This window comes from Gavialis gangeticus, unplaced genomic scaffold (genome assembly GCF_001723915.1).
Source record: "Gavialis gangeticus isolate Ggan-Ray unplaced genomic scaffold, GavGan_comp1, whole genome shotgun sequence".
NCBI lineage: Eukaryota > Metazoa > Chordata > Crocodylia > Gavialidae > Gavialis > Gavialis gangeticus.
In genome coordinates this window covers 10,363,642-10,383,532 of record NW_017729026.1, presented here as the reverse complement: position 1 = coordinate 10,383,532, position 19,891 = coordinate 10,363,642, and the positions used below count along the sequence as shown (strand labels likewise).

General features: G+C 42.5%; 1 protein-coding gene across 3 annotated transcripts in view; it reads left to right on the top strand.

Moving 5' to 3' along the window:
• RNF217 (ring finger protein 217) overlaps positions 1-19,891 on the top strand; it is a 132,801-nt gene that overhangs the window by 69,346 nt on the left and 43,564 nt on the right. For all 3 annotated transcript variants that reach the window (XR_002097908.1, XM_019520019.1, XM_019520020.1), the window contains exon 2: positions 9,207-9,440. Coding sequence is in view for 2 of the 3 variants with exons in the window: in XM_019520019.1 (XP_019375564.1) it covers positions 9,207-9,440 (234 nt within the window). In the remaining variant the exon portion in view is untranslated. The remainder of the gene's footprint in view (positions 1-9,206; positions 9,441-19,891) is intronic.

The window sequence follows — 19,891 nt, the reverse complement described above, 5'->3', positions numbered from 1 at the left end:
AAATAACTTTGATCCTTCTATTTGCACATCGCAACAATATCAAAACAAACCATATTTTTACACTACCTGCTTGATTAACCTCTATTACATAACAACGAGGCATGGCAGGTGAGAAGGTGGGCAGTTAGCCCAGGAACAGGTGGGCAGGGCACTGGGAAGTCGGCCTTGAAGAGGCCCCCTGTTACACTGACTTAAGCATTTCTTTTATTGGAAGAAACATTTACTTGGAAGTATGGAGCTGAAATAACCAAAGGCACCTTTCAGTGCTAGCAACAAACTGTCCCCTGGTGTTGGATTTGTGCCTTAAGAAGAGGACTGTGGTGCACCTGGAATAGATGTTGCAGGTGTTGCCCTGTGGGGCCAGGTCAACTCTCAGGATCTCAAAACTGCGCAGTTAGACGGGAGGGTGTGACACAATTGCACGTGCACACATACAGAAATCAGTTAGGTGCACACACACACTCTCTGTACCATCTCAGGCACATACACATCCAATACACATACATGGATCACTCATTTGTATGTCATGCACAAGTTTGTGTGTGTGTGTGTGTGTGTGTGTGTGTATAGTATGGATGATTGTGTGCATGATATATGAATGAGTGGTCCGTGTTTGATTGTTTTTGTATGTGTGCATGTGCAATTGTGTCACATCCTCCCATCTAACAGTGCAATTTTGAGATCCTGAGAGTTGGCCTGGCCTCACAGGACAACACAGGAAAGCTTTGGAAAGGGCAGGCAATGTGGTAAAAGGAAATGGGGAAACAGTGTAGTGTGGATTATTGTGGAGATGGGGAAATGAAAAGAAAACACCCAGAATATAGTCTGTAAAATAATGGGAACATGTACAGGTACAGGTGTTTGAGAGTGAAATTGTTCGGAAGGTTAAAATATAGGAAGACAAGCTTTTTCTTCTGCTCTATTTTATCTTGCACTTGAAAATCATTAGATGACTGCACAGACTTTTAGTCAATCCCTTTCCATCTGTCTTCTGGTATATCATATGCCTGCTTCAGTTGTGTCTATACAGCAGCCAGCCTAGAAATCCTGACTGAAACCTTGGAATGCTTCCCAACCATGATACTTAAACATGCATTAAAAGCCCTTTTTTATTAAACAACAAATGTATTCTTTGGTGTTGGCAGTTTTTTCCAGTGAGTTAAAAGTTCACTATATAAGCAGGGATTTTGCTTACAGGTGCCACTAGAAAAAAATCAATGGGAAGGGACCTTTGTTCCTCAGTCCTCTATCATCCTGAGTTCAAAAAGGTTATGGAAGCTACATTCTTTTGATTTGCTCAATTGCAAGTTTGCATAGGTGTATTGAAGGGCAGAATTTAGGCCTGTGGTAGGAATTTAATTACTTCAGTAACAAGAGAGACTAGCTAGAACAGTGTTTCTCAACCTGTGGGTTGTGATCCAAAAGTGGGTTGTAAGAACATATGAAAGGGTTGCGAACAAACTTTAAAAAAGTATCAACAAACTTGAAAAATGGATTCTCCTTTAAAGGAGAAAAACATGGGGAACCATAGTTTTTCCCTTGCAGGGTGGCAGCCTTCCAGCCTGCAAGGGGCTGCTTAGGGCTTCCCCATGCCTCACACTGGGGTTAGGGATGGATAGTACACACAAACTGGTTTTAAGTGATCAGAAACTGGTTTAAACCTGTGACAGAACAAAAGCTCAGTGCACATAAACCAGTTTCAAAATGGCTGAAACTGTTTTAAGATAAACTTAGCTGAATGTCGTATCAGACTTAAGTGATTTGGGTCAAACTGGTTTATAAAACTTCTGTCCCAGACCCCTTCCTGGTTTAAGTTAAATCACAGTCCCCCAGCATCCTAGCATGCTTTCCATCCCTAGGCTGTGCTGTGCTGTCTGCTCAAGCAGAGAAGGGTTGCTGCTGGCGCGGGGGGGGAGCGGGGGCAGGGGCAGGGACTGCCCCTGCTATCCCCCCGCCCAGGAGTTAAACCCACTTTTTTCCAAGTACAGAGCTGTGCTGCTGCTAAATTTAGTGCTGGCTGCAACTATGGACTACAAATCCCAGAGGCACGTGAAAGCAGGAAGAGGAAGTGATAAGCAACCCTGCAAAGTCGTACGGCTGTGATTCTGGACTTCAAATCCCAGAGATCTCTAGGGCAGCAGGAAGAGGAAGTGAACACACAGTCCATGCTGGCTAAATGCCAGAGAGCTCTGCTCTAATACCCCCAGCTTTTGGCTTGAGCAACTGCAGGCATGTGGCTGCATTTCCTGAATTAAAGGTGTGTCCAGTTGTTTCTCAGTTGAATCTGTGCAGCTTAAACTAACCTGCAAAGACTAAATTGGTTCAACTTCAGGCTTTTTGACTGTCTGTACTTAGCCTGGGGAGCAGGGGGCAGCCAGTCAGGAGTGAGGGGCACTGGGTCAGGACTGGCCATTGAAGTTCACGAATGAATCCTGGTACAAAACAGGTTGAGAACCACTGAGCTAGCACATAGTTCCCTCTCAGCTGCCTGGGGTTCTAGTGGGAGCAAAAAGTAGTTAATGGTTATTCTATTTGGTGAAATTAGCAAATATCTCTGAACACAAAGCAGGCTACTTGAGCAGAAAGATGCCATTTTATATGCCCATATTTTAGAGTACAGTGTTGCATAACGTTCAGGAACTCCCATACGTACCCTGGCCTGACTATATATTCCATTCAATTTCAGCAGAGTGAAATTGAAGGGTGCAAAGGTGCAAATCATTGCTGACCTTGGTGCTTCTGAGGTCATAGGAATTTTGCATTATGTATAGGTAACAAAGCTTTCCTTAAAAGAAAAGCTGAAAGAAACTTTCATAACATATTAAAACTATGGCGCCCTCTGCTTCTGTGGTTTGTTACTGGTTCTATAGGATTCTTGAATGTTAAGTGCTGCATTTTTTCCCCAACATAAACAGCTTTTTTCAGACAAAGTAGAAACAGTTTGACCCCTTGCTGTTGTGGTGAGTTCTAAATGTTAGTCTTTTTATAAAATAGAAGGCATGTGACCCTACATTCAAGCTTTGAATTATAAGTTGTGTTAGTACCTCCTGAGATGCCTGAAGAAAGAGAAGCACAGTTGATGATTGAATGGTGCCTGACATTTAGCATTCTGCTGAAGTTCAGTTGTGATTAGATGAGTCCAAGTCATCCCTCAAGCTGTGAAGATACACCATGCTGTTGTGTTTATTGAGAAGTAGTTTTTAATACACAATGGCTTCTTAAAGGTAAGGGGAAGGTTTTAAATATAGTATTTTAGTGCTGTAACAAACTGATCCTGAGAAAAAAGGATTTTGCATTTTTAAAAATAACCCAGGAAGAGAGACGATAACTGCTGTTTTTAGAACCTAAAAGGTTTTATTGTGCTCTCTGTAACCCTGTTGGATCTGTAATTTTGTATCCCTGAAGTTTACAAATGCAGGGTATTTTAGCATTACATTTACTTAACTTCTGATAAGTACTGGTTTTATAATTGGTAGAATAGGCAAGATACATTGCTGGACCCTTCTCTGACATGCTGCTGATACTAGAGTGGGTGTTCTGGCTGTGATGTGGTATTCCACTATGGCTTGACTTCTTGGCAGAATATTTTCCATATCTTGGTGGTTAAAAATGTGAGCAAGAGGATAGGCTTGTTAAGCCATGCTGTTTAAACTACTAATTCCAAAGTTCATAATAAATAGTTATTTATGTTAGGGCTCAAGTTTTCTCAACTCGGAGGTTTTGTGGTTTATTGATATATGCATTAGATGGCTCTTGGCTTTTAAAAGCAGTTCTGTTGTTTGACCAACAGAAATATGAGTTGTTATATTTAAAATTCTTTAGAGATTGTCACTCTACCTTGGGTACAGTAATTGTGATAAAAAGCAGCGGTATCATTCGGCATTGGCTTCATCTGTTACTGAAGCTGAAGTGACTACTATAGCGCATGGACTTTGAATGAATAAGGCAATTTATAGTTGATTGACTATCTTGATTTCATTTATATGATGTCTTTCCCCAAAAAGGCTCAGGGCAGCTTAAAATACAAGGTGATAAAATAACATAAAAAAGGAATAAAATATTAAAATAAGATAGAATAACAAAACATCCACTCCATGACTGCATGTATGTGAAATAAATATAATCAGTAGTCAAAATGCAGAAACCTTTTCTGATGCTGAAAACAATAGGAAAATCTTATATTTATGTGAGTGGCTCTAATTTTTGTGAGACTGACTGACTAAACTCAGTGGTGTGATTTAAAGGACCGATGGAGCCATTCCAGCCTCATAAAACTTATAAACCATGTCAACCTGCCCCTTTCTCTCGTCCACCACTTACCCTACCACAATCACCACCACAAAACCAGATACTTAGGTTCAGTTATTTATTAATTTCTGGGGTGAATTTCCTAAATTTTGAGCAACTACAGTAAAACGTTATTATTACAACCCCCCTGCTTTCAAGAATCTAAACACCAAAATTATTCCCTACCTCCCACCTCCCATTAGGACGATGCAGTAAATTGACTAACTTTTAACACTGAATTTTTCTTTTGGTACCATGCATGTTCATTATAAGTAGTTTGTATTCTGTTTCCATTTTAACTAAATTGAATGTAAGCTTTTGAGGTAAAAAAAAGTTATTGGAATCTAAGAGCATTCCTAGAGTGTGTGCATGGAAACCTGCTTAATTTCAGAGAGTAGGTGTTGCAACACACCAGTTACAAAAAAAATCTTCATTCAATGCCACTGCAATAGACTAACACTTTTTTTTTATTAATAAAACAGGCGTTGACACAAGCATCCGAAAAACAGGAGAAAAAGAGCGATCTTAATAATTCTTTCCTACTCGTTTTGAGATATTTTAGTATGGCTTTTTATTTTATTTTTGTGAGCTTTCTCCCCTCTCTTCCTACTCCCCTCATAAGATGAATGTACCAATCACAATCAGTGACCAAAGTAAATTATTACTCACATGGCAGGAATTGTTGAAAGGGGGAAAGAACTTTAAGGGGTTTTTTTTTTTGGTTTTGGGGTTTTTTTGGGGGGGGGGGCAGGGAGAGGGTTGGTGTCTTTTAGGCATTCAAGCCAACAACATACATTCAAGCTGATTATCAGATTATATGTTGACTGCATGCTGTTCCCTTTGACTGGTGCTGGTTGGTGTTATGGTTTCTCAGTATGCCCAAAATGATTTTCATTTTCAGATGCCTTAAGCTTGGCACTCAAAATGAGTGGCTTGTTGAAATTGTGGAGGTCAGGGTTGATCTAAACGTACCATATTTACCCAAATCCAAAATGACTCTGAACTTAAGGTGACCCTCCAATAATAAGATTCTAGACATAGAAAATGTATAAATTTGTGACAATATTCCATGTCTAGAATCTAATTATTGGAGGGTGGTCTTAAATTAGTCTCTGCCACTGCTGCCTCTTCCCCTTCCACTTACCGCTCCCCCCCCATGCCTGTGTGCTTTAGTGCCTACACCCCTAGCACATTCCCCCCCACTAACTGTCCTTCTCTTTTCCCCCACTCTTTCCCTGGCCTCAGCCTCTGCCCAATCACTGCATCTGCTTCCACTGCCACTTACCCTCCGGCTCTGGCCCTGCTGCCGCCTGAGGCATGGAGCATGTGGTTACTTTGGCCCCAGCCCAGCCAAGGAGCAGCGGTGTAGTGGCTCCTGGCCCTGGCTGTTGCATGGCTGGACTGGTGCTGGAGCAACCGTGTGCTCTATGCCCTGGGCTGAAGTCAGAGCCAGAACCAGAAGATAAACAGTGCCAGGGGGGCAGGTGGGGCAAAGACTCTGGGAGGCAGCAGTAAGCAGAGGTAGTAAGGGGGGAGGGGGGGAGAGTGCAGCTCGGATTCTGACCCTGACCCCAAGAGGCTTTTCCACCATGTTAAATGGGGGTGGGGGAAAGCCTTCCCTTGGACTCAAGCAAATACAGTAAGTTTTGCTGCTTTAAGTTTGCTGATGTAAAGCAGCAAACCTCTTGAGATTTACCATATTCAGTTTTACCACAGGAAAAACTTTTTCCAATTTAGAAATTGAAATGAGCTATACTGGTTATAAGGCATCTTCCTTTGTCAGGAAAAACGGTCATACCTCTAATCAAAACAGTGACAGCAGTACAAGCCAGCTGTAGACCGACTCCAAGAGAATTTTTTTTGAGAATGCTTTGAAGCAGAGGAGAAGATCAGGCTAGAGTTGTACCCATTCATGCCTAAATGTTGCTCCAGTCAGTCAGTAGTTCTCCAGCTTATGTGGACCATTTTATAAGGCGATGATGAATCTTTTCATGCACCCTCTTCTTTTCTCCAAGTGCAGGGAGAAACAGTGCTATCAAGTCCCTGTTCTCCTGTGTTCCATTTCATTTCAGAATGAGTACTCGCATATTATTTTGCTGACTTTCCAGCAAGATCATTTGGTGATGCCATATGCTTAGTTTTTACATATTGCAGGTCACAGCCTCTCATTTCAACAGGGACCCCAACAATAATACGGTAATAACTCCATTATCTCATTACTTCCATTAAGTATTGAGACCTAATTCTTCAGATGAGTAGAAACTAATGGTTGTGGAGGGGCTTTGAGATCCTTGTAGTGAAGGCATTGTGGAAAAGAGAACTCCTGTGCCCTATGTGCCAATATAGTGACTGAAACTAGATTGATCGTGTATTTGGTACATGGATCAACAAAATTAATTTGTTTGGTGGAGTGTATGTAACTAGCCATTCTGATATTCCTTGCATGTGACACCAAGCAAGGTACACTAAAAGGACTTTCAGACAGAGCATCTGGGATGACTTCTGGCAGCTTGGAACATGAATCTTAACACCTTGACTGTAAAGTAGTAGTGGAGCTGTTTCAAGTACATAGAAACAACAAAATACTTGGGAGGTCTAACAGTCTTTGCTATAGTTAGAGAAGTTGAAATCTTTGGCATCTGTGAATACATTAAAAAAAAGTAGTTTCCCTCTGATATTGAAATGGATACATGTGATATATTTGTTTTGTTTTTTTAAACTTGCATGAAAGCCCTCTACATTTATAAAACTTTGTCTATATCAAATGCTATGGAGTTTTAAGAGAATCAGCTCTGGACATTGTTTGCCTTTTTTACTAAGCTAATCAAAACATTGCCACCAGTGCTTCCCTCCTTAATAAATAACCAGATGTGAGGTCAGAATAATGAAACTGCTTTGAAGTCAAAACCCTGATGTGACAAGCTAGTCACAACTAAGTGGTGGGTTGGCTGAAGTTCAACTTTGTAATGGGGAAAATAAATTGGCTAGTTTATATTTGTATGAGGCTTTCAACGCACTTGATACTAGGAGGGAAAATGTTCTTGTGAAGGCATAAGATTTACAGTAGTCAGATCAGGGTTCTCTTCTTGTCCTCTCTGAGCTTATGCAGTGACACCAAGCAAATTGTCTAGGCATAGACTTTCAGACATAAATAATCAAGTGGATAATTAAGCATTTGATTTTGGTGCCTAGTGATAGATACCCATGTTTGAAAATTGTGGTTCCAGTTTCTTTGCCTTTTACAAGTATAAAATGGGGGATTGTACAATTTAATTCAGTGTGTTTTTGTTGGGTGCAGCAGTGTCTGCCAGTAGACAAAACCTTTTACACCTGTTTTGCTGACTGTTTTTTTTTAAAGTGTGTTGATTGAACAGTACTAAGTTAACTGATTTATTCAAAGAACAGAAAGAAGTTGACAGAGACAGCAAAATCTTGAGAAGTAGGAGTAAGAGCACTGATCCAGAAAAATCAACCCAGAGCTTCTGAAACAAGTGTAAATCTATTTTCAGTCTTAAAAGATGGATTCCTTTTTCTCTGTGCAAATTTGCTTTTATACTTTCTGCATACCTTTGAAAATACATTCTTTTGCTGCTTATATTGCACAGCGCAGTAATACAGCAATGTGTTTTTCGAAGCAACGTGGAAGTTAAAACATTAGTATTTGTATCTTCACTGGCTCACATTCTGGTGTTGGTTTGCGTGGCTTTTTAGGTTGAGACCTGGCAAACGTTCATGAGAAGTAAATTCTTCAAGTGCTTGTCTCTGTGCATTCCTTCCTGTATGTGCATGTGCTCTATATGCCCAAGACTAGACATTTTGCCAGCAGCATACATTCCATTGGCAAATAAGCCCTAGCCATCCTCACACACCAAACCAAAGGTATATATGTGGCAGTTTGGGACTGACTGTCACTTCATTTTTTTTTTTCTCTACTGCTCTTGGTTCAAGGTGGAATATTAGAGTCTTCAGCTAGTTTAGTTTGCTGTTTGTTTTAGTTGTAAATGGTATGAAAAAATAGTTCGTCTGGTTTCTTCATTATAATTTTAAATCCTCTCTTTCACTGAGTGATGCAACTTGTGATGCAATTTTCATGTGAAGTGAATCCAAGGTGGCACGGAGCTCTTTAGTCGAACTTCCAATAAAAAGTTGTTCAGCTGGTGCCCATGCGGCAGCATTAGCCTCCCTTAAAAATATCTCATTGATATATGTGAACAGCAGTGTGGGGTTCACTCCTTTCTTCTTTCAAGGATGGTGTGCTCAGATGTAAACCATCAATAAGACCTATTACAATTTAGTGTACTTGCACCAGCCTCTTAGTATACTGTTTGGAAGTCCTGTCGAATGTTTGTCCCTCTGTGTATTCTTTTGCTGGGGAGAAAATTATTTACTGGTAATGGAACTGGAGTTCTTAGAGGTGAGGAGTCCCTGTATATGTTCTACAATCTGCTCTCTTTGCTATCTGCTTTGGCTTCTTATATGCTTTTATTTATGTAGCTATCTGGAAGAGAAAGGAGTACAGAGGAGGTTATTGTCTGCTGCTTTGTAATATGGGTAGACTGACTAGATACTGAATTTCCAGTCTTGGGGCAATAAGGTGCATGTGTGCCCATAGTTGAATTCAAACAGGAACAAAACTCAAACTCCACTTGCTGTACTGATGAGTAATGTTTCTGTTGGGAAGTGAAGGGACAACATTACTTTATGGAAAATATTTTAAAATGATATTTGATTGCAGTAAAATAAAATAATTTTAGAAAGGCATGTTGATTGTGGATTATTAGGGAGTCTCAGGTTAAAGGAATTTTCTTTGCAAATCTATAAAGGTGTGTTTTGAGTGTTTATTTTTATATAGTTGACACTGTTAGATCTACCAGGAAAGAGGTTATATATCTGTTCTTTACCCTTCTCTTTACATACAGGTGCAGTTGGGGCAAGCAGAAATAAAATGTCCCATCACTGAGTGCAGCGAACACTTGGATGAAACAACTATCCTCTACAATCTGCCACACGATGACATCATCAAGTATAAATATTTCCTGGAACTCAGCCGTATTGACTCCAGTACCAAGCCATGCCCTCAATGCAAGCACTTTACAACCTTCAGGAGGAGAGGCCACATTCCAACTCCTACCAAACTGGAGAACAAATACAAAGTGAGTATGCTCGCCAGAGCTAAGGATTAAATGGCACAGCTATTGAACAGCAAAAGTAGGACAGCATGTGGTGGGCATTAAATAGGCTTTCTTCCATTACTGGAGTTTACTATAAGCTGTGATTTAGAATATGAATCTGTAGAATCATATATCTAAATGACTAGTCTATTTAATGGTTGAAGCAGTTGAACATTCTTTCTGTGTTGTTGGTGCTAGGACTGTTCTGACTCACTAAATTTTCACTGTGCCTTGGATAATGATAGAGTCCTTCACCCAGCTGTAAATATTAATTTAGATAGAAGAGAGGTGAGTACAAGAAAGGTGGGATTGCTGAAGTTCATTTTTCAAAATTACCTACATGTTTTAACTGTAGTATCTAGCTTGCTAATGCAGGATTTGTGTCTGAATCCCCCGGACAACATTAAAGTCTTAAAAAGGCATTGGAATCTTCTGTTAAATGTGAGGTGTGCCAGTAGTACAATCTTGCAGTTTTGAGTATTTATGCATGCCATAAGGAAGGCTTTTTCTTGGGGTCTCTTCTGTTGCTCTAGGTCCACATACTAACAGGTGTGACTATCTCAATAACTTCCTGCATTATAAATCTTGGAAGTTATTCTGATTTACAGATTAAAGGTTTTGACACTATCTCCCATGACATTCTTATTAACAAGATAAGGAATACAGACTAAATTAAAGTACTGTAAGTTGGACACAAAACTGGTTGGTTTATCATGTTTGAAGATCAATTGTCAATGGCTTAATGTCTAACTGGGAGGAGGTATCAAGTGGAGTTCCCCAGTGGTCTGTCCTGGATCCACTATTGTTCAGCATCTTCATAAATGATTTGAATGATGGGACTCAGCGCAGGCTTAGCAGATTTGAAGATGAAATTAAGTTAGTTGGAGTTGCTGACATTTCAGACGGTAGAGCAGTGATCCAGAATGACGTGGGTAGACTGGAGACATGGTCCATAATCAATCAGATGAAATTCAGCAAGGTCAAGTGCAAAGTTCTGCACTTGGGATGAAATAGTTGCATGCACAAATACGAGTAACTAGGATGCAGTACTGCAGAGAAAGACTTGGGTGTTCTAGAGTTACGTAAGCTGAATATAAGCCAACAGTGTGTTCTTGTTGCATTAAAGGCCAATAGGATACTGGGTTATATTAATAGGAGTGTCACTGGCAAATCAAGAGAAGTGATTCTTATACTCTATTCAGCACTGATGAGGCCTCACTTGGAGTACTGCATCTAGTTTAGAGCAATTATGATTCAGTCATGTAGCCTAATGGCAGCCACCCTTTTTGGGCTAGCATATCACAAAGTATAAGGCCCCCTCCCTATGCGCCTCTCCAGTCACCTTCCCCTTCCTGCTCTGCTCTCTTCTCCCTGCCTGATCCAGTGCTCTGTTCTCCTCCCTGTCTTATTGATGTTGTTCTTCTTGCTCCCTGCCAGATCTGCTGCATGCCAAACAAAGCGCCTGCATGTGTCACGTGTGGCGTGTGCCATGGCTTGGGCATCCCTGTTATAGTCCTTAGCTCAGCCACCCATTATTGTTAGATTTGTGACAGCTTGGTAAAAATACATTGAGGATACCTACACACGAGCGTGGAGGCTGCTCCGACATGCTGGAATTTGAGCATGTTGGAGCAGACTTATTTAATTGAGTCTGCTGAAGTGTGACAATTGTTGTACTTTAGCAGCCTTCCATGTCTCATGTATCAGCATCCCATACTTAAAAATGGTGGCGGGGATGCTTGATTTAAAGCTCACTGAATGAGCTTTAGTTCAAGCTCTCCTGCTGTCATTTTTAAGCACAGGAACACTGATGCACGAGATGCAGTGGCACTTTAGTTACAGCGGGTCCAAGAACTGCTCTAATTAAAGTGCTGTTCCCTTGCCCCCTCCCCTCCCCCAGAGCACATGTAAACTTGCCCTGAGTCCTGAACTTTATGCAGAATTTCTAATCTGGGCAGAAAACCCAAATTGCAACGAAGACTGCAGAGGGTACCCTTATAGCACTGAATCCTCTAGCAGCTCTTCAATGGGTAGAATCCTGGCGTGATCATTTAATCCCAGTTTTTAGGACTGTGTTACGCCATTGTAGCGTAAAAGTATATATAAACTATAGGCTTTTCCCTTCAAGCATATAGTACAAAATATCCATATGTGAAATAAAGCTATCTTGTAGCACTAATTGGATATATTTTTAACTTTTTCTCCTTTTTGATAAGACTGCTCTAAAATCCAGTTCTGTTATCAGGGTCTGTTAGAATGTTTTTTTCAGAGTGACTGCTGTGATGCCTTTCCACAAATACCTGTGGAATTGAATGGATTTGAGTTTTGATTTTTGTATAATCTGATACAAAGCAGTAAACTTTCTGTGAAATATTTGATAATGGGAGCAGTACCCAAAAGAGCTGTTCAAGTCACCTGCTTTTGTTTCTCAGTCGCACTTGAAAGAATGAACCGTGACCTGGAGGCATTTCTCAGAGCATGTCAGAGCAGCTTCTACGTGTACAGTAACATGACAGTTACTCCTTGCACGTTCTGTGATTTCTTGTTTTGTTCAGCATTAACAAGTGTGAAGTGTAGAAAGCCCCCGAAGCAGTCCTGTGCAGAGATTACCTTCCCCTCCTGATGCTGCTGTGCTAAACGCCTCTTTTCCTTGATCCTTGCTCCATCTGTGACTTGTACACGTAAGATACAGCCTGCCTTATGCATTCTTGCACAGGCTTTTATCTCCTATTGTCATTGTCAAAACTTTCTTTGCTTAGGCTTGCAAATGTAGCTTTGCCTCACGGATATCCATCCAGAATGCTGATGCAAGGAGCGTGATCCCAGTTTGTTGCTTTAATCACCTCACCCTTTTTTCATCCCTCTGCTGGTTGCTTAGGCTCTGGCACAGAGCTGTCTAACTTCTAAGTGGCCAGAAGACACACACCCTGCAGGCCCAGCACTGCATGCATAAGTGGGCAGGCACTCTGGACCCACCTTCAGCTCCCCTGCTCTGGCAAATTAAAAACTTTCTGCCCCTTTCGTTCTTCATGGAAAGATCAGCTCCCAGTTTTAGTCAGTCCTTGGTGTCAGCCTCCATCATCTGCTTGTTAGGTTTCTCAAAAGCAAATATGTTTAGGAGTAGCAGCTTGTGAGTATCCTCAAAGCTACCTTGTTCTTTTTCAAATCCCTTCATAACGCTCTCCTTTGGCATGATCCATTTTGTTTGTTTGTTTTTTTTAAACGTTACCTTGCTGATTTGCTGAAACTACTGCTCGTCATGCTGACAAAGGGCCTTGTTACCCAGTACTTCTGGATGGTTCCTGGAAATCTGAACCCCTGAATTGTCCGGACATTGACATCTGAAACAGGCTTTAAGCACTCATTATGCGGCTTAAAGTTACTCCACTCCAGAGCAGGATTATCAGCCATACTACCCAGCTCATGTTGCACTAAGATGTAGTCACTTTAGGCTACATCCTAGTGAAAATACCCCATTTGCCCCCCCCTCCAGTGGTGGGGAACAGTGGGCTCAATCCAACCCACCAACCCGGATCCCTGCTTACTGCCCATCAGCCATTCCCCACTCCCGACTTCCTCGTGGCTGCCCGTGCTGTTAACTGCCTGCCCTGCTGCTACTGCTCTCTGGGGCAGAACATCAGCAAGGCAGTGGTGGCAGCTAGGCAGGGAGGTTAATCTTTCCCTTCCTGCTCCGCCAGGATGGGCAGTATGGGCAACCACAATTAAGTAATGCCTTGTGGGTGTTTAGGAGGCAGGGGGGGAGCCTCGAGAGGCAGGGGATGGAAACTGGGGGGAACCCCAGGGGGGCAGAGGGAAAGCCTGTAAACATCATTCACGTGACATTTACAGAATGGCAGCAGAGGGACCAAGGTCTAGGAGTAGCTCAGCAGTAGTGCTGATACTGCTGTGTGCAGTATAGCACAACTCCTAGCTTTTAAAAGAAAAGAGTAAATTAGCCCTAATGACGTGTGCGTGTGTGTGTGTGTTATACACGCACATTCTCTTCTCTTCTATTCTATTGCTATATAAAGAGCTTACAAATAGTTCAACGCAAGGGTTACACATCCATTTGTTACACCTCTTAATCTGAATACAGGTTTTCAGTTTAGTGTGTTGTCTTTTAATTGCTGTGGCTGAGGGTTTTTTTGCCAATGAAAACAACAGGGTGGGTAATTGCCTAAAAGTAAAGGATGAGCTCCACCCTGAAGCTTGCTGTCTAAATTAGGGATAGCAAATTCATTCTGTGGTGCTGGATGGATTTACTTTTTTTTTTATTAGTCTTTGGGTCAGAAATGAAAAGTTCATTATTAGGAAGTAAACTTTGTAACCACAGAAGGGAGCCTCCTCAGTGAAATTCAAAGAGCAACATGTTGTTCCTATGGATTTAAAATAAATGTATTTGTATGAAACTTCCTGTCCTGTATCCATTATTACCCCTCCCATTAATGAACTTTTAATTTCTGATGCAAGGACTAATAAAAAAAACCCACCCTTCCTCCCAGCATAAATTGCTCCATAAATGAATATGCTGCTTAACAGCATAAATGAATGAACAAAGGAAAATGGATGCAGATTAGTCCACTGTCTCCCTTGCTGCTTTAGATTTCATTGCTTGGAGATAGGATCCTGAAGTGTCTAAACTTGAGTGTGAGACTGAGGGAAGCATATGTGAAATGCTATATAGAAGATCAGCAACATGATAAAAGGAATGGAAGTGAGGGAGATGGAGGAAATGTGAAAGTTGAAAACACTTTTTCATTCAAGTAGTATAGTGCCAGCTGCCTGCTTCTGTTTATGCATTTTTTTAAAGGAAGGATGAATGAAACAGCTTCAAAATCAGTGACTGCCAAACCTGAGTAAAATTCTTCCTTTGAGAAAAGTACTGGCCATTAGAAGATTAAATCAAGCTTCATGTGTAACAGGACAGCACAACAACTCTTAAGTGTCTGTTCTTCTAGCTCACATACTGAAATAGGGATTTAACACCATGGAAAAATGTTAAACTGTTAAACTGTTACTGGGGAAGACAGGATACAAGGGTATTACTTAGATTTCAGAAAGCAGGACATTGTTATTTTGAATCAGATGGTCACTGGAGAGCTTCTAATCTCAGTAATGGGTTGAAATCTTTTAAAATCAAAGCCATAATTAAATTTAGCCCTGATGGATGCCAAGGAGGGTATGGCATGGGGTTAATCACTTTGGATATGGCCTGCACATATGCTCTCCCTCTTAAGCATTTCTTACTGTGCTGCGGAAGATGGACCTGTTTGTTGTATGATGATAAGAGACTATGCACCCTCCCTCAATGGAATGGAGTGAGGCCACTAAATGTACTGCAGGTGATTTTATGGCACATATTATGATAAAACAGAAATGGGAGTGCAAGGATAGAATAATAACTAGAGAGCTAAGGGAGCCCAATTGGAGAAAAGTTTCTGTGTTAGATGGACCTTGGTATGATCCCATGTATGCTGCTTATGTTCTTATAATTGATGATTATCCAGCATCTTATTACTGTGGGCACAAGGTATGAGTAGTGATTAGGAGACCTCTGCCTCTGTTTCTGACCAGCAGAAAGGTAGCCATTTGCGTGCAGGGATGAGAGCGCTATGAAATTAGGTCTCTTGGAATTTATTTAAAGAGTATTTTCATAAGACTCCAGCTGACACTTCAGTAATGGACAGGACTTACGGATGTTTGAGAAACTGGATGTTTAAAAAAAAATACTAAGAATAGGCTTCAACAGTGCCAGGAAAACATATTGGATGGCTTCTAACTGGGGGACTGAAGCTTTACCAGTCAACAGTAGATAAGCAACAGCAACACTTGTGAAAAGGCAGATTGTCTTCCTGTTCTCAGTTGCTAGAAAATAAGAGGATTTGGGGGTTTTTATGATGGTGCTATCCCTGGATCTTGCCTTGGGACTCCATCTTGCACATTGGACTCTGGCAATAGATGTCTCTCTCTAAGGCTAGAAACAAGTCACTGAATGGAGCAATTGTGCTGTGCCACAATGTGTGTTTCTGTTTCACTGGACAAAGCACTCATCACCTCTTGTTCCACCCTTGCTGGTGCAGGACAAGGGGCAGTGTGATCTCCCCACTTTCCCTGCTGCCCAAGACCCATGGCGCAGGTCTGTGGCAGCAGGGAAAGCAGGGTTCTCTCTGCCCAGCCAGCCCTTCCTATAAGTACTGTCAGTATGCCAAGTCTGCTTGGCAAAAATAGGTGGGAGATTGCTCTCAGTAGCTGCTTCTCAGCTTTGGAGCTCCCTCCCTCATGAGACTCCCCAGAGCCCAGACCTGGACATCTTTTGAAAGCACTGCAAGACTTTTGTATTTGGGCTGGAATTTACCAAACAAAGCTAGGATTAGATACTGTTTATTGGGTTTTCTGTTTTATCTTGAGATACTTGTTTTTTGTTCATCTCAGTCTCTTGTTTTAAATTATTCTGTTTTCTTATGTAAGCTTCCCATAACCCTTTTTGGAAAGGGCTTCATATAAATCAAATAAATAAACAAGTAGTAATGGGGTCTATTATAATTATAATATAGTAATTATAATGGGGTCTATTATAAACTGAAAAGTCAGGAATAAGCAGCATCCTTCAAGCAGGTAAAAAAAAATACTTAAAACCTATGGGAAAGAGAACTAATGGAGATATCAGCTTCCCTGAAAGAGATCACAAAATCTTAGAAAGGTAGGCCTGAACGGGACTCCAGGAAATTACCTAATCTAACCTGCTATTCAAGGGAGGATCGTCCCTGTCTAAACCACCCTAAAAAGATATTTGTCTAATATCTGTTGAAAGAAGAATACAGCAAAATGTTAATTTCCGGTAAGTTCTTAGAGTACATACAGGATAGCTATGCATGATACAGAAAGTTGAGGATATAATTAAACAGTCATTTATTTTCAATTTTGTTCTGACCAATAAGGAAGAATTGGTTGCAAATATGAAGGTGATTGGAAATTTGGGAGCAAGTGATCATGATATGACAGAAGTCATGATTCTAAGAAAGAAAAGGCACAGGGATTACAAAGTAAGACACTGAAATCCAAAAGTCAGTTTTCAACCAGTTCAGAGAATTTGTACACAAGATCCTATGAACAGCAAGACTAAAGGTTAAAGGGAGCCAGGAAAGAAGGCAGTTCTTAAAGGCTGTAATATTGGAGGGTCAACCAGAAGCTATTCCAATACAGTGGAAAGATGAGAAGAGCTGCAGTTAGGAGACTGACATGGTTATACAAAGAGCTTCTTAGCTACCTCACAATCAAAAAAGAAATGTGTATGCAGTGGAAAGGAAAGTGAGTCATTAAGGAAGCGTAACAAGGAGAGACAGGAAAATGATCAGAAAAGCAAAGGTGAAAAAGTGATGTGATTGACAAAGGTTGTTTTAGATGACAAGGAAGAGTTTTGTTCTGAAAAAATTATCCATCAGAAAAGGTGAACCAGGGAAACTGGGTCAAGTGGTCAATAGTGAAGGACAGATACTGATGGAAGATGCAAAGAAGGCAGTGCTGCTTGATGTCTCTGGATGAGTACTTTCATCTTAATCTTCAAAATAAAATAAAATAAAACAAAACCCTGGGATCCAATAATTAAAAGTTGTATTCCTAAAGAAGCGGAAGAGATGTAGTTTCCAATTATGTATTTATTTATTAGATTTATATTCTGTGCTTCCCAAAAAGGCTCGGGGTGGCTTACAATAAGAGAGAGAGTTTCTAGAAACAAAATAAAATATTAAAATAACAGCCCCCTCCCCCATCCTGGGCGGGTGGAGGTGGGGAGAAGCAATCTACCCCACCTTACCCTCTCCAATTCCCGCTTCCCTCTTCTGACCAGAGAGAATGACCTCTTCCCACCAGTCCAACTCACCCTTCCTCCCCATCTGCATTTAATACCTCCGTGGGGGGGAGGAAGAAAAACAGCTTCCCTTCCACCCATGTTTCTTCCCATCTCCATCCACTCCTGCTCCCCTGTGTCATGGGAAAGAGCCGGGGCTATGCCAGGTGCTCTGTGGCGGTGGCACTGGGAGGGAGCTACGGTGAAATTCGGGGTGGCTGCAACCCCCTCTGTAGCCCATGCCTCGAGCCCAGCCCCCGGCGAGAAGAGCCCCGGCTTCCGCCCACAGCTGCAGCCTGCCTGCCCTGCCCTGCGCATATCCAGGGGCACAGGCCCCCCCGCTCCCCTCCCTGCCCTCCTGGGGTCCATGCAGTGGCGGGACCCACGCCTCACCCTGGCAGTGCCTACCCCTGCACCCTTCCTCACCATGGGGGTGCGAGAACGTTGATCTTCGCCTCCCCACACCCCTTCCTCCCCTCCCCTTCCACCAGCTGGATTTGCCAGCTGGAGGCAGAAATATTAGAATCAGAACGGTTTTGGCCGATATGCCAACTTAAAGATTGGGTATCTGTATCGGTCCCAAAAATCTCTATCAGTGCACTCCTATTATTAAGGCTTTTGATGCAGTCCCACATGGGTAATTGGATAAATGTGGGCTAGATACAACTAGATTAAGTAGATATATAATTGACGATTTTAGTTTTCAATGACCGAAAAATGGATTCATGTCAGAGTGGCAGGAGGCTTCAAAAAGGACTTCACAGGAGTCTGCTCTAGATTTGGTGCTGATTAATGTTTTGGATGCAGAAATAGAGAGCTTTCTGGTCAAATCTGCCAATAATGCAAAATTAGGAGAGCTTGGGATCACTTAAACGCTTCCCTGGACTGCTGCCCTGGTTGACCCCTGCTGTCACCAGTTACAGTATTGGTTTTAGAAATAGTATATCCTTTGTCTATGCAGGAGTTGGGCTCAGTTAACCCCTGAGGTCTCTTCCAGCTCTGATTCTTTGACTTTTTATGCAACTCGACTGAAGCAAGAGTCATACTTGGTTCACTGAATATTAATTTAGGGTGCAAACAAGTTTCACCAGGGGAGATGCCTTGTTGGACCTGGTGCTGGCCACGGGTGATGACCTGGTGAGGGGGCTGCAGGTGCTCGACCACCTGGGTGACAGTGATCATAGCCTGCTGGAATTCACCATCAAGCGCAAGGTGGCAAAGGCCTACAGCAAGACAGCAGCCCTTCAGGAGGGTGGAATTCAATGAGCTAAGGAGGATAGTTGGGGAAGCACTGAGGTCCCAGAGGGGAGGAGATCCAGGTGTCCAAGAAGAGTGGTCGCTCCTTAAGGAGACAATTCTCCAAGCCCAAAGGGAGGTAATCCCAACATGGATCAAAGGGAGCAGGAGGGTGCAAAAGCCCCCATGGCTCACCAGAAGCATCCGGGAATGTCTTCTAGCTCAAAGGGAGGCGTACATCCAATAGAAGGGAAGGGCCATCACCAGGGAGGACTATACTGTGGTTGCTCGGGGCTGCAGGGGGGCAGTCAGGAAGGCCAAGGTGGAGATGGAACTGGGACTAGCTTCCCGGATCAAGGACAACAAGAAGTCCTTTTTTAAATACATAGGGGGCAAAGAGAAGGTACCGGGTAACGTGGGGCCCCTGCAAGACATGCTAGGAAATTTGGTCGTCACACCAGATGACAAAGCTAACCTATTTAACGACTTCTTTGCCTCCATTTTCCTGACCAGGGACCTGATCAGTGCCCCCACCGGGCCCCCCTCAGGCTCCAGGGGAGGCGCACCTAGGACAAGGGTCAGGGAGGACCTATTCAGGGAACTTCTGGAGGGACTGCTGAGGGAATTAGCTGAAGTCATTGCGGAACCCCTGGCACGGCTTTACGAGCACTCATGGTGCTCTGGTGTGATGCCAGAAGCCTGGAAGAGGGCCATTGTGGTTCCCATCTTCAAAAAAGGGAGGAAGGAGGACCTGGGGAACTATAGCCAGTTAGTCTTACCTCAATCCTGGGTAAGCTTTTTGAGAGAATTGTTGTGGCACATGTCCATGAGAGGCCAGCAGGGGAGACTGTGCTTAGGGGCAACCAACACCGGTTCATTAGAGGCAGGTCCTGTCAGACCAACCTGGTGGCCTTATATGACCAGGTCACTAAATCCTTAGATGCAGGGGTAGCAGTGGACATAGGCCTTCTGAAAGTCCAGAAAGACTTCGACGCTCTCACCCCGTTCTCATTAAGAAACGGGGACTGTGGTGTCGACACCTACACAGTCAAATGAGTCGCCAACTGGCTGGAGGGTGGCACCCAGAGAGTGGTGGTGGATGGGTCATTTTTGACCTGGAGGGATGTGGGCAGTGGGGTCCCCCAGGGCTCATTCCTTGGGCCCACACTATTCAACATCTTCATCAGTGACTTGGATGAGGGGGTAAAAAGCACCCTGCTCAAATTTGCTGATGACACTAAGATGAGGGGGGATGTGGGAACGCTAGAAGGAAGGAATAGACTACAATCGGACCTAGACAGGTTACAGGGGTGGGCAGATGAGAATAGGATGGGATTCAACACTGACAAGT